Source organism: Delphinapterus leucas, chromosome 2 (assembly GCF_059928025.1).
Source record: "Delphinapterus leucas isolate spDelLeu-1000000601 "Yukka" chromosome 2, BTC_Dleu_Yukka2, whole genome shotgun sequence".
In the NCBI taxonomy this organism is placed as follows: Eukaryota; Metazoa; Chordata; class Mammalia; order Artiodactyla; family Monodontidae; genus Delphinapterus; species Delphinapterus leucas.
In genome coordinates this window covers 159,315,730-159,330,160 of record NC_143130.1, presented here as the reverse complement: position 1 = coordinate 159,330,160, position 14,431 = coordinate 159,315,730, and the positions used below count along the sequence as shown (strand labels likewise).

Genomic DNA, 14,431 nt, shown 5'->3' with positions numbered 1-14,431 from the left:
GTAGGTGTTCTGTAGGAGTTTTTCCACGTGTAGATGTATTTCTGGTGTATCTGTGGGGAGGAAGGGGATCTCCGCGTCTTACTCTTCCGCCATCTTCCCAGAAGTCCGAGTGTGTATATTTTGACCGGGTTGGGGGAAATAAAAACAAGAAAACAGGACAAAAATATGTTTTCTATGAAAAAAAACCCATGACTTATATCCCAAAGATTCCTATTATTTAAGCTATAGAGTGAACTTGATAAATAGGGCCTAATGGATTAAAGGATTTTCTAATCAAAAGGGTTTCTGTAAGAACCATTTCTGGTCAGTGTATAGGTTATGTAGGCTGTCTGAGATGCTTAGCTAACTCAGTGAATACTTGGTTTTTTCCATAGTTATACTTAAGTTTTTTTAGAAGACTTTCTCTTTTTTTTGCCTTTATTTTCTATTATTAGTTCTTTTGGGAAGTGTGAAAGCTGCAGTGAAACAGTTAGGAGACAAATTTTGAGACATCTAAGGCAGTTGCAGTTCACGGGAACCTAAGTGTTGAATTGATTAGGATTTGTAGAAATGTACTTTTGTTCCTTCTCATGAAATCCTTTATTGAAATCATTTGTGAAGTGACACCTAGCAACATATTTAAAGCTATGGCTATGTTGGCTGAAAACACTTAGGAAATAATTTTCTTATACAAAATGTGGATCTTTAAGAAATGGTAATTATAATTCACATTTGCAAGTGTAATTATCATGCCCATTTTTTACAGATGGTGGAAACTGAGGGCGAGGGTGTAGTATAGTGACTTGCCGAACATTGCATAGCTTGTGGTGGAAAACAGGATATGAGCATAAATTCCTTGTATTTTTCCCTTTATTTACTGCCAGTAAAATGACTCACATTTGTGTCTTTTCAATGAAATTTTAGTGTTGAATTTAAATTTAGGGTTATTATATTCAACACATTACCATATCCTCTCTTATGTTTTTTAGCCTGACACAAATTTTGGAATAGAAGTCATCAATGATTTTGTTAGAAAAGTCTAATTAAAACCTGATATTTCCACATAAAAGATATCTGTGACTGGAAAAAATGAATCAGTGTTGTTGAAATTTGTGTTTTGTTTCTAATTTGACCATCTGTTTAGGATTGCTGTTTCTTTCTCATGATGTGGAAAAATATATATGATTGTCAGATGTCTCTTCTATAAAGTATTCACTACTTTGCAAAAACCACAGTTTCACATATTTTACTAAGATAGTAGCAGGCAGAATTCTCTGATTTCTATTTTTTTTCCAAGTACGAGAAAGAAATTGAAGCAAATGAGCTGTTGACTTCTAGCATTTACTTAATGGTTACACTTTACGCCATTTTTAGGCAGACTGTGCTCTTTCTTTGGTGCTTCATCTATTATAAATAGTGTGAGTAGAGTAAAGCTATAGCAAACTTAAACCAGATACATTAAATAAACACTAATTAAGATACTATGAGTAAGTTCCTGTCAGATTTCTCTCATTTAAAAACAACAATGAAAATAATAATAAAATTGTCAAATTGAAGGTAACATTATAAATTTTGCATTTGCCGTTTATAAAGTGCTTTTAATTGAATCCCTGATAGTCATTGAAGCCACAGTAGTCCTTACTTTCACAGAGAATTGACAGAAACACCAGTGTTTACCATGTATGAATCACTCGAATCACTCTGCCAGGTGTTAAGAAACAAGTTTAGAATGCAAAGATGGAGTGATTGTGCAGTGCCGGGGGAGCCCAGTTATACATACAGCTGCAGTGGAGGGAGGGTCAAGATATAAAGATGTATAGAAGGACATTTGGTCTACTTTCCAGACTGGAACACAGGCGTGGAGAAGCCATTTCCAAACTCTCCTCCATTGGCAGTGACCTCTTCACCAACTATTTACACTCACAGAGGTTGATTTTAAGTGAATTTAAGGAGTGAAGTCCAAGTTTGTGTCTTTATGACCCCTGATTTGGACTTGATTTCAAGGCATTTAATCTTTAGCTGAGTGGTTGATAACTATAAGGGCTTGAGAAGAAAGAAGTCCTTTTGGGCACTTGCCTTTAAAATCCTCTATTACTAGTTTGATTTCATTTCCTTGTGAAACTGTGAGTGATACCCATCCTGTGGGTGTAGGAGTTAGGCTAAAATACCTACAGTTGCTTGTGGTGTGTAAAGCCAAGGGGAAGAGGCCACATGAAAGATCTCTATTGCATCTGTGTCAGTGCTCTGCTGGATGTTGAGCAGACCTAGCTTGCATTGGTAGACCCTAAAAGGGAACATAAGATGAACGTCCTGGTTCGTTTACATTGTGTTTATCACCATTTAAAGCACCAATTGACTCAGTCCATTTTATCATTTAATCTTGAACAAGCAATGTTCTTTCAGTTAATGCAAAACCAATAACTAGAAGGTGCTTATTGTATACATGAGTTATGTTATTTGGAGATCTGTTTTTAAACTTTTTTTCCCATATTATTTCATAAGAATAAATGCATGCTTAAGCATCCTCTAAAGAAAAAAATAGAGGAGAGGAAGAAATTCTCATGGTTTCCAAAGACACCGTAAGCTTATAAACATTTCTCTGGAAATGAATGATGCACTTTTTTTCTTTTGAAAATTAAACAATGTTCGTTCCAAATGCATAATTTGAAACTCTAGTTGTTTGTTTCCTTGTCCGTATTTTGTTTCAGAAATAGAAATGCATCAAAAGTGGCTGATTTTAAATAACGAATGTTATTTCTGTTTCCAGGCACTGACTTAAGAGAAATACATCATAATTACAAAATGGTCCTAAAAGTTAATGAATGCATAAAATACCCTTTAGAGGCATTTTTGTTTCCAACTGTGAATATTAATTTCTAGGAATGTATCCAATACATATCCTAACACCTTTTTGATTGTGCTGCCAATGATCTTTGTATTGCTCAATATTCTCCTAGAAAAAGATACTAAAAAGCCTGAGGCAAGAATAATTTCCTTAAATGGGGTTAGAAGTTTAAATTTGAATTTCCATTTTTTGACTTCTGTTTTATGGATAACTTTCCTAAGCCTGCCTAAGACCAGGTTATAGATTGGAAAGTCTTCCACACTCAAGCTTTAACATGCATCAAATCATCTATCCTGTTTTCTAATTATGCCATTACTTTTTTCAATTAACTCTACTGTTTTACTAATGCTCTTAGTTCTTACTCTTATATACTATTAATCATAATTTCTTCCCTCCTTTGAAGGAAATAGTATAAAGTATATACTTACAGAGGAGAAGGAAGTGAATATCTAACTCAAAAAATAGTAGCATTTTGATTTTAATCTTCTAGTAGGAATTACAATGTTCTTTTCCTTTCTAAATACATGTAAAGAACTCTCTTATTCTCTCACACATAGACCTATACGTAACTCATCAGCAAATCTTATTACCTCTACCCTCAAAATTTATTCTGATTTACTTACCACTGACAGAGCCTTTAGTTTTCTGACATAAGTTTACTTTGATGGTTATAATAACCTGCTACTTACAAGATGCTTGCCCTCAATGATTTGACTAATATATTACAAAAACAAACTTACTGAAACACAAGAAGTTATTGAGTTTAGAGATTCTGGTTTTTTTTTTTTTTTCTTCTTCATTGTTGTGTACTTAGGGACTATGCCTGGCACATAGAAAATACACTAAAAAAAAAAAGAAACACTAATGGAATGAATGGAACATTAAAGGATATTTATGTTTCAGAAAGATTTATCGATTGACTGCTATGTGAGACACTCTATTAGATGCTGTGATTTTTTTCTCTTTTTTTAAATTTACTTTTTATTGAGCTAACATTGGTTTACAACATTATATAAATTTCATGTGTACAACTCTCTACTTTTATATACACTGCAGTGTGTGCTCACCACCAAAAAGTTAGTTTCCATCTGTTGCCATACAGTTGATTACCCTTTACCCATTTTGCCCTCCCCACCAGTCTTCTCCCTCTGGTAACTATTACTTTGTTCCCTGTATCTATATGTTTGTTTTTGCTTGTTCACTTATTTTATTTTGTTTGTTTTTTATATTCCACATATGAGTGAAATCATACGGTATTTGTCTTTTTCTGATTTGTTTCACTTAGCATAATACCTTCAAGTTCCATCTACGTTGTTGCAAATGGCAAGATTTCATCTTTTTTTATCTATGAGAAGTATTTCATTTTGTGTCTGTGTGCACACACACACACCACATCTTCTTTATCCATTTATCTGTTTATGGGCGTGTAGGTTGTTTCCATATCATGGCTATTGTACATAACGCTACAATGAACATAGGCGTGCGTGTATCTTTTCTAATTAGTGTTTTTGTTTTCTTCGGATGAATACCTAGAAGTGGGATAGTTGGATCATATGGTAGTTCTATTCTTAATTTTTTGAGGAACCTCTATACTGTTTTCCATAGTGGCTACACCAGTTTACATTTCCACCATCATTGTACGAGGGGTGCTGAGATATTTAAATGAAGAGGAATAAGATCTTTGCCCTAGAGGAACTCACAGTCTGTTGAGGTGACAGACATAAAAGACACACAGAGTAGTAAGTGCTACAGCAGAAGCTCATACAAAGTGCCCCAGGAACATAGAGAAGGAACACCTAGTATTCCTAAGAACTGAGGTTACCTGCCATTGCTATAATAATCACGTGAGTGATGAAGTAGGTGCATGTTATTGGACTTTCATAACAAGTAAAAAATTCAGTTTATGACCTTCCCTTGTCCTCTTTATTCCAGAGTAGTGTTGGGTTCACAGAAGGCAAAGGATATACGGAGGTTGAATTCATGGGGACTCTTTCAAATTGATCTTAACTATTGATTTTAGAATTGTTGCTTTATTGTGGTTTTACAATATTTTTGTAAATATTGTGGTTTTAATTTTTTGATACCCATCTAAGTGTTTAATATATAGCCATAATTTTAAGAAATCCATACTCATGTACGATCTTCTGTTTTTAAGAAATGTTTGAAAAAAGTAGTTACATCTGTCAGCAATTAATGCATTATTTATTTCTTTGTTGGCTGTTTTGTCAGACAGCTTGAACTGCAGTATAGTAATTTTCCAGATTAAACTCTTTTCAAATTTCCTATAATATCCATAGTAGATCCTTCTCTTTTAGTCATGCTGCAGTTTCTGCCTTGGTTGGCATTTCATATAGTATCTTAGCTTCCTTGCAGCTGAGTCAGCTCTGTTGGCAGAAGTAATGTGAGCCTTCTTTAGAGAGTCAGATAAATGGCTTCCAGACAGATCCAGTTTTTGTTCAGGATAGTTTCATAATTTGCCTTGTAATGCTAGTATCCTGGATTTAAGGCTTAAGCATGATAGTTATCTTGAGTTACAGAAATATTCTTCCTCAAAACTTTTTAGGTGATGTGTGCAGGACTATAGTTTCAATAAGCCATGCTTCCAGTAACTTTGAATTACATTGCATTAGTTTTAACTTCAGCCCTTAACTTTGATTTCTCTCTTACTGTTTACTCTCTCTCTGTCTCTCCCACCCCCTGCTCATGTATTATAGATGGCCTTGGGGCTGAAATATTGCACACTTATTCAAGTTAGTTTTCAGTAAAGGAAAAACATTAGCTTTGTAAATTAATGATTTATTTAGTGGTGTGAGTGTGCTTTATTTGCTATAATGTTTCTCTTAAGGTGTGTGAAGAACTGTTTTCATTTTATGTAATAACCGTATTGGAAATAAAGTGGGTTTTCTGGAATACTTAAGGCATTGAAGGAATCTCATAAGCTTTGGCCAAGGAGATAACATTTTGGACATGCTCTAGTTTTACTGAAGTTGTTCTATTTTCATTAAGATTGTGTCTCCTTGTAATCTTTATAGCCTTTGGGAGAGTGAATGTTCTAATTAGAGGAGCACTTCTTATCCTTTGAATTAAAGGTTCATTGATTAAGCTGTGTGTGTGTGTGCGTGTGCGTGTGTGTGTGTATGATGACATTGTAAGTAGTATGATTTTTGTTTCCTTTAGACACAAACGTCAACAATGTAAGCCTTTCCTGTCTTGAAGTGGAAGCTTCATGAAACCTCTTCTGTCTTGACTGTGGAACCGTACCTTGTTTAGTGTGGTATTAGGTATACTTTTGAACTGAAATCTAGAGCAGATTTTATGTGTACACAGGTACATCTCCAGTGTAGAGGACGCAGTAGCCCCTAAAGGTTTAGGATACTGTGCATGCTTGATGGGTTTTTTCCCCCTTTTTTGTGGTCTATTCTGAATTTGCCAGTATGTCATATATTTTCATTTGCAGTGATAAGGCTTATTCAGAAATAGTTTTGAGTTATTCTTTCTACTTTATGACTACGTTAGCCCCCATATAAGCTACTGTTTTGCCCAAAGGCTTACTTTCAGCTTCAGGTTCAGAGGATTCACTGGTAAAATAACCACTCCACACTTTAATAAGCAAGAAATAAGGAAATTTATTATATTAGTAAGTTACAGTATGAGGACAAGCAATATATGTATATAGAGAGGTACACGTACATACATCACCAAATTGGGGAAGCCCCTACATTCAGATCCAAGCAGCGCTGGGAAATCCCTGGAACAGTGATCTGGAGTCCCAGTTGGAAGGTCCCGAGCAGTGCGTCCACCCCACAGCTGAGACTTCAGAGTACTGCTCAAAGGAGTCCTGCTCGTTAACGCCAAGCCGCAGCTGATAATCACTAGCTTACGCGCAAATATGCAGCTCTGGCCATTATCAGAAATGCTTTGCGCTCTCTTCGTAAGTCTCGGAATGTCCGCTGAACTGGCCAGATTCCCAAGGCCCAGGAAGCTTCGTGACTTACTCCCTTCCTTATCTGTTGGTTTTCAGGCTTGCTAGCGCCATTTCTGCTGACCTACGTGGTCCAGCAGTTTGGCACGTAGCTCCCTTCAGGGTCTTTGTTTGGTCAGAGGCCTATTGTTGCCTCTGAAGCCTGAACAAGACTATTACCTTCCCTAACACCTACTGACAACTTTTTTGAGTTTTTCACATTGGCTTTCTAAACTTCAGTTTTAAGAACTCAACCTTTATAGCATTTCAGTAGAGAGCACAAGTAAGGGAGTTGGGACTCAGTTTACGGGTTATTGGCTCTTTGACTTCAGTCAAGTTGCTTTGTCTGAACTTTGGTTTCCTCATTTCATAAAATTAAGGGTTGGGTTTGTTTTCTAAGGTTCTTTCTCCAACTCAGTCATGGTCTAGGACTGATATCCCTTTTCTTGGATCATATAGACTGTCATAGTCAGCTTAGTCTATCCCCATCCCCCTACCCGCTGCAAAGAAACTCCTTATATTCCCAAGACCCAGGCATCTGTGTCCATTTACGCTGAAACATTGAAGTTGGACTATCTGTGTCTTCCATGTTTCTAAATAGTCTCTGAAATACCGCGTCTTACTTCTGGTTCTCTTGAAATATGATAGCGTTTTGTTAATGTTGCTGTAGAATTACTGCTCCCTCTGATTTCACTAGAAGACCAGGGAATAGCCATAATAGTGCCTAAATATTGTCATCTGCTTTTATTAATCTGTATGCCCCCAATGAGATGGTTGATTGAATTAATGTCAGCCAGTTTAACTTCCTCCCATAGAGTTAGCTGTGCTTGCTCCATTGGTAGAGCTATTTCTGAAACATGAAAGTGGGAGAAACAGCTAATTCTTTGGGTGCCATAATTAGTGTTTAGATTGATATTCTCAAGCCAGAAATTTCAAGGAGAAATTTGTTGGCTCTGTGAGAGCAAAAGCCTTATCTATCTCATTTACTCTATCCCTAGCATCCAGAAGAGTGTATTGCCATAGTAGGCCTTCCATAAAAATTTGTAGAATGAGTGAAGAAATCAAATTACAGTTGCTTAGGTACAGAATGGAAGAGCTTATTTAACTCTTAGATTTAGGGTCTTGAAGGACATGCAGAAAGGATGGAGGACCAGTATGATGCAGTGTCTGAAACCGAGTTAAATAAAAGAACCTGGACCTTTGCCTGGAACATCAGAAGATTCAGTAGGGGTGGAGGATTCATTTATTTACTTTAATTTTTGAGTATAGCACTTAGACTAATGGAAGGATTTTGCAGCTTTGTCAATTACTCTTTTCCTTGAAACTTGAGTTGGTCGTGTAGGTAGGGGTTGGATGACGATCTGTCAGAAATGTCAAAGAAGGAGATCCTGAAAGAACAGATAGTTGAACCCACTGCTCTCTAAGGTTTATGTGAGTTTATAGCTCTGTGAGTTTCACTTCAAAGGGAGATTGGACATGGTATGCTGTCTCACAGAGGATAGTGAAGTGGATAATGAAATTTTCAGCCTTTGTTAAAGTGATTTCAGCATTCTTAAGAACATCAAAATGTAGAAATAGTTTTGTCTTCTTTTTAATGAGGGAAGTAACAGAGAGCACAGAAAAGTGACAGTGGAAAAAGAAAGATGGCTGTGAGGGAAGAGAGAAAAGAAAGATCAATTAGAACATCCTCGTGAATTGTGTGGATTTCGAATATGAATAGTTGTCCCATAAGTATGTCAGCAACCCCTGATAGAGTGTTTTCTTTATTAATATTACATCAGCGAGAACACTGCAGGCCTATGTTTGTTTGGAGGCCTATGTTTGTATAGAGGAAACCTAGCACACTTCAGTGGCCTTTGAGTATATAGATCTCCATGGTAGTTGATGAAATGATCTTTACAGTATTGAATTTGTCTGCAAAAAATGTTTAAATCATGTATTTAGCAAAGTGGAGGAGTTTAAAGATGACTATAATCATGTTTTGTGGCCTCCTGAAATTATCAGTTTATTAAGGCAGACAGGTGCAAGACCAAATAATTATCGTATAGCTTAGTACATTTTTAAAAAAACTACACGATACATAATATACTGTGGAAACATTCTGCATTGGGAGATCAGGAAAGAAAGGAGACTGGGTCTTGAAGGATAAACTTTGAAGGATAAGATGTATAGGTGGGTAGGTACGTAACAACAATACCTACATTCTGATCCATATGGCAGTTATGGTTCTCACGGTAAGCTAATGTAGTTAATTGAGTGGTATTCTAGTGTGTGCATTTGTCTCTTGTGAGCTTAATGTACTCTACTGCTGAAACATGACTCAACTTGGAGTACCAAAAAGAAAAGAAAATCCAGCTCCTAGGTTTACAAAGCTGAGCTCCAGATTGGGATGATGTACTCATGAAGGTAAATGCTGTCTCATGACTGCCAGTTCCATTTTGAAGTAGTGCAATTTCAGAGTGAGTTGTTCAGATGAGATGTGGGCGGAGGAGACATGTGTAGACCTACTTGAGAGCTGAAAGTAGTTAAAAGTATGAGAGAGTGGAAAGGAGGGAGATGAGGCTGGAGAGAACGGCTGAAGACAGGTTGTGAAAGGACTCTGTTCTTTTGTGCAGAGGGTGTTCCTTTCATTTTTTAAAGTAAGTTGAATTGCAAGGAAATATCATGTATGATTATTCTGCTCGAATGCCATTCCACTTTTCATGATTACTTTTCATTGAAAAATTCTTTGTTATTTTAAATTCAAGCTGGTTTGTTGGCCGTATCATCTTCCTGCTTGTGTTGTATTTACTAGGGTAGGTAAAGACGATTAGGCTACTATGTAATGACTGAAGGCATAACTAGCCAGCCATCATGACTTTTTGGTCCACTGTTTATACTTAGAATTCTAGTGATTCTGTTATTTTCCTCCAAGCCTTGTGTAATACCACTTGAATTTCTCTAATAAATTTTCAATTAAATTGTGTAATCATAATGATTGAGAATTGTTTTGTCTAGGGGGGCCCCTAAGTCCTTGTAATCTCTTAAAGCAGCGGTCCCCAACCTTTTTGGCACCAGGGACCGTTTTCGTGCAAGATGTGGGGCAGGGGGAATGGTTCCGGCGGTAATGTGAGCAAAGGGGAGCGGCACTTGAAGCTTTGCTCACTCGCCCACCGCTCACCTCCTGCTGTGCGGCCCGGTTTCTAACAGGCCGCGGACCGGTAACCGCCTGGGGGTTGGGGACCCCTGTCTTAAAGGGTTCTTTAGAAACCCCTTTTCATTAAGTATATTTGCTTACTTGAAAAGTACCTCCATCTTCTATCAAATTTTCATGACTCAAAGCATTTATGCAGTGTAACTGCATTTGAAAACATAGACATTTTAAAAAACTGTTTTAATGAGGTAAAGGTAGTAGTAACACTTTTTTTTTCTCCTGAAATGAAGAAGCACTGTCTTATTTGACATTTTGCCTTTTCTAGCGTTTTACTAATATTTATTGAAAGCTGTTTTCTAATATGCTTCTTTGAGTTGGTTGTACAGATACTACACGTGTTTCTTGTCTCCACTTAATAATTAACTTCTGTTTTTATTTCTTATCAATGCCTTAGGAAAAACATATAAACAATGAAGAAGAGCACTCAAGGAGGATGGAAGAGGCCAGATTGCAGCTCAAGGATCAACTTCTTTGTCTGGAGACTGAACAGGAATCCATTCTTGGTGTGATAGGAAAGGAAATTGATGCAGCTTGTAAAACCTTCTCCAGGGACTCAATGGAGAAATTGAAAGTAATTATGAGTTCTCATTGTGCCTTTCAGTTAGTTTCCTAATATATAATTATAAGAAGATTTTAATGCATGGTTACATGGTAGTCACATTTTTATTCCAGAGAGTTTTATGAAACAGAATAATATCTTGCATTTTTTAGAATGAGCTGTTTTATCTATTGTACATTCATGGTAAGAGATAGTATGCTTTTATTCCACTGAACTGCCTGTATCTCACTCTGTAAAAGAAAATGTCTTACAAGGGAAGCAACAGTTCTGACTAAAACAAAATCCTTCGAGTGAAGAAGCCTGGATTTTGAATTTTTTATTATCACTGGTTATTTTTGTTGTTGTTAGTATATTACTGGCTAACATCTTTTGAGTACTAATTATATTACAGATACCGTGTAAGTAAGTACCGGTGTACGCATCCTCTCCCTTAATTGCTGAAACCACTCTATCCTTTAGGTACTCAGATTAAATCCATTTTAGAAAAGAGAAAACAAGGCTTGGAAGGGTTAAGTAACTTGCCCCTGGCCACGTATCTAGTCAAAAGCTAGAACTAGGACTTCAAACCTCGGGTGTCCAACTGTGGAGCTTAAACAAGTAACCACTATGCTATTTGCCTTCCCTATTTAAAAAAATTACATTTACTTTCGTTTTCCTATCTGTAAAATGGCTTATTGCTACTCAATATGTAGTCCTAGTGAAATGATAAATAAAAACATGTTAATCATGGATGTTCTTAATTCCTTGAAGGTAAGCACCTCTTCTGACTCTAGGTCCTAGTACTGCTGTGTTACATACAAAGAGCATTGCAGTGCTTTAATATGGTATAACCAGAATACATTATAATTTAGCCCATCATTTACCCCGTATTTATTTCATTTGATGATGTGACAGCACTCGAATTATGATATTATGCATAAAGGTTTTTTTTAACCTCTTCAGATGTTTCTTCTTATTATTTTGTCATTCATCTTTTTTCTCATATAAAATATTCTTCCCTTGGACTTTCCTGGTGGCACAGTGGTTAAGAATCCGCCTGCCAGTGCAGGGGATGCGGGTTTGAGCCCTGGTTCGGGAAGATCCCACATGCCGCGGAGCAGCTAAGCCCGTGTGCCACAACTGCTGAGCCTGTGCTCTAGAGCCTGTGAGACACAACTACTGAAGCCTGCGTGCCTAGAGCACGTGCTCTGCAATAAGAGAAGCCACCACAGTGAGAAGCCCATGCACCGCAACGAAGAGTAGCCCTGGCTCGCCGCAACTAGATAAAGCTCGCGCACAGCAACGAAGATCTAATGCAGCCAAAATTAAATAAATTAATTAATTAAAAAAAAATACTCTTCCCTAAACTACTTTCCCCTCTTTCTTCCTGCTGTTCCTCTCTTCCTGCCCATCTTTTTTTTTTTTCCTTAAGTAATGTTTTAAAGAAAATCAAATGATAATTCTACACTTGTGCCTTAGGATTCAACTTTAAAAGAAATATTTCAGCTGGTAGAATTTGGTGGAGTTGATGGAATTTCTACAATATATATTTTTATATACATTTTTTAAAAAGCCCAGACGTCAATTTGAGAGGACTCTGAGCCAAGTATGAGAAGTAATTGGCTTTAGGGGAAAACCAACTTTCAGTCCTGTTATAATGCTGGTTTATTCTTTTCCCTGTCGAATGATGCTTTATTTAGGACTTGTCTTGTTTACATATATTTAAAGCCTTGAAATCCTAATTTTATCACAAAGATGCACAGATTAACAATGCAGTATTTATTCTGTATTTAAGAATTTGTGTCAGGATGGCTTGTTTTCAGTCAAGTAGTGATGTAAAAATGGAAACATTTGGATTGTGTTATAAGATATATAAACCTTGTTATGGCCAATTACAGGCTAAAACATAGTGTGCAGATAGCAGATGGCTTAAATATTTTATTTCTTTATGAGGTTCAAATTATCCTTCCAATATTCTGAAAAGTACCCTATTCTTTAATAGGCTTTCAAGAATGCAGTGACTGTGGTAATAGGTCTTTACACCTCTTCCCCTAGAGAAAGACTAATTCAGTCTTAGTGATGGGTGGAAAGTAAATCTAAAAGAATGGAAATTCTATTAAGATTTTTTTTTAAGAATTCTTTTTTTTTCATTGTGGGTCTCTTTCCATTAATAACTTCTGTTGTTTCATTCCTATAAAATTGAAAAAAAAAAAAGAGGAATACTCAAGAACATAACACTTGCTCTCACCTCACAGAAACTACCAAGGTGTTTGTTAAAATAAAATTGATTCTTTGCTTTATAGTTCAGAAATATAGGGGAGATCGGTGGTCCTTGTAAAATGTTTTCAAAAATGGAATAATTCCAATTATTCCTGGTCATTTGTTCATTTTTGAAATATTGCTCATGAAATTTTCAGCCATTGTATGTAGAAAGTGACTGTCTATGGAATGGATTGCATAATAGATATGCAGCAAATGAGTCTGAGAAAAGTCTTTGGGAATATTGGCATTATTTCTCATTATATTTTCTTTTTTCAGTGCCATATTTATTGCTTATTCCACATTAGTAAGTGCATGCAGTGATTGAAAACCTGTGGTTAGACACTTAATAAACCACCACTATTATGAAGCAATTAGAAAAGTGTCTGAATTAAAGATACAACATTTTCATTGACCAATCTTTGATAATTCCAGAGCTTTTCCCCTAACACTTGGTTTTAGCATTTATTTGTGGAGCATGAAGAGGATAGGCTTTGGACCAAGACAGATGTGGGTTCAGATTGTTAATATATGACCTTGGATGAGTTATGTAATCTCTATTCTAAGAATTCATGTCCCATTTATAAGTTGGGTTATATGAAGATAAAGTAAAAATAGATATAGAAGGTGCACATCATAGTGTGAAGTATCTTGCACTTAGTAGATACTCAACTAATGATAGCTGTCCTTATTATGTAGAGCTTTTTTTGTAGTATACTCATATTACCATGTATATGGCTTCTGTTTCTCTAATCATTTTATGACAAATGCCTGTTACAGTGCTCTTGTCATAATAGACTTTGAAGTGCATTTATTTATTTGTTTATTTATTTATTTATTTATTTTTGTGGTACACGGGTCTCTCACTGTTGTGGCCTCTCCCGTTGCGGAGCACAGGCTCCGGACGCGCAGTCTCAGCGGCCATGGCTCACGGGCCCAGCCGCTTCACGGCATGTGGGATCCTCCCGAACCGGGGCACGAACCCGTATCTCCTGCATCGGCAGGCAGACTCTCAACGACTGTGCCACCAGGGAAGCCCTGAAGTGTATTTATTGATGCTTATATCTTGATACGCAGTTAGTAGTGATAATGGTGTTCTGTATGCCTGACACTGTGCTAACACCCATTTTATTTAATTTATACCTTGGCCTGAGGAGGTAGTTTACTCACTTTACAGATGGTAACCTACAGCTTAGAGGAATTAAGTCACACCACTTATAAGTGATCAAGTGACTGTTCTTAAATACTAAACTATATATAAATTTGTAAAGCAAGTCACAAAATATGAACATTGTACTTATCTCAAATTATTTTGGACTTTAATCTTGAGCACTATACCTTAGATCACTGAAGACTTGAGACTATGACATAGATCAATGAAAAAGAATAATAAAAACATCATAATCAATGACAAATTGATGTTTACAAATATTCAACATGGTACAGAGGTAGAAGAGGAAGAAAACACTATGGACTAGAGTGATTAAGGGAAATCTCACTGAAAAGGCGGGCAAGGCACAAGAGTTGAGTGAGATTTAGATAATGAGAAACATGGATGAGGGAAAGGTTGGATATAAGAATATAATACTCTTGTATATGGCATGTAGTCAGCACTCATTATGCATTCATATGTCTAAATGAATTACCTAATGATAT

General features: G+C 36.4%; 1 protein-coding gene across 8 annotated transcripts in view; it reads left to right on the top strand.

The window, feature by feature from the left end:
* Positions 1-14,431, top strand: part of CEP128 (centrosomal protein 128) — a 455,276-nt gene that overhangs the window by 171,624 nt on the left and 269,221 nt on the right. For all 8 annotated transcript variants that reach the window (XM_089908039.1, XM_089908032.1, XM_089908034.1 and 5 more), the window contains one exon: positions 10,373-10,549. In XM_089908039.1, coding sequence (XP_089764165.1) covers positions 10,373-10,549 — 177 coding nt within the window. The remainder of the gene's footprint in view (positions 1-10,372; positions 10,550-14,431) is intronic.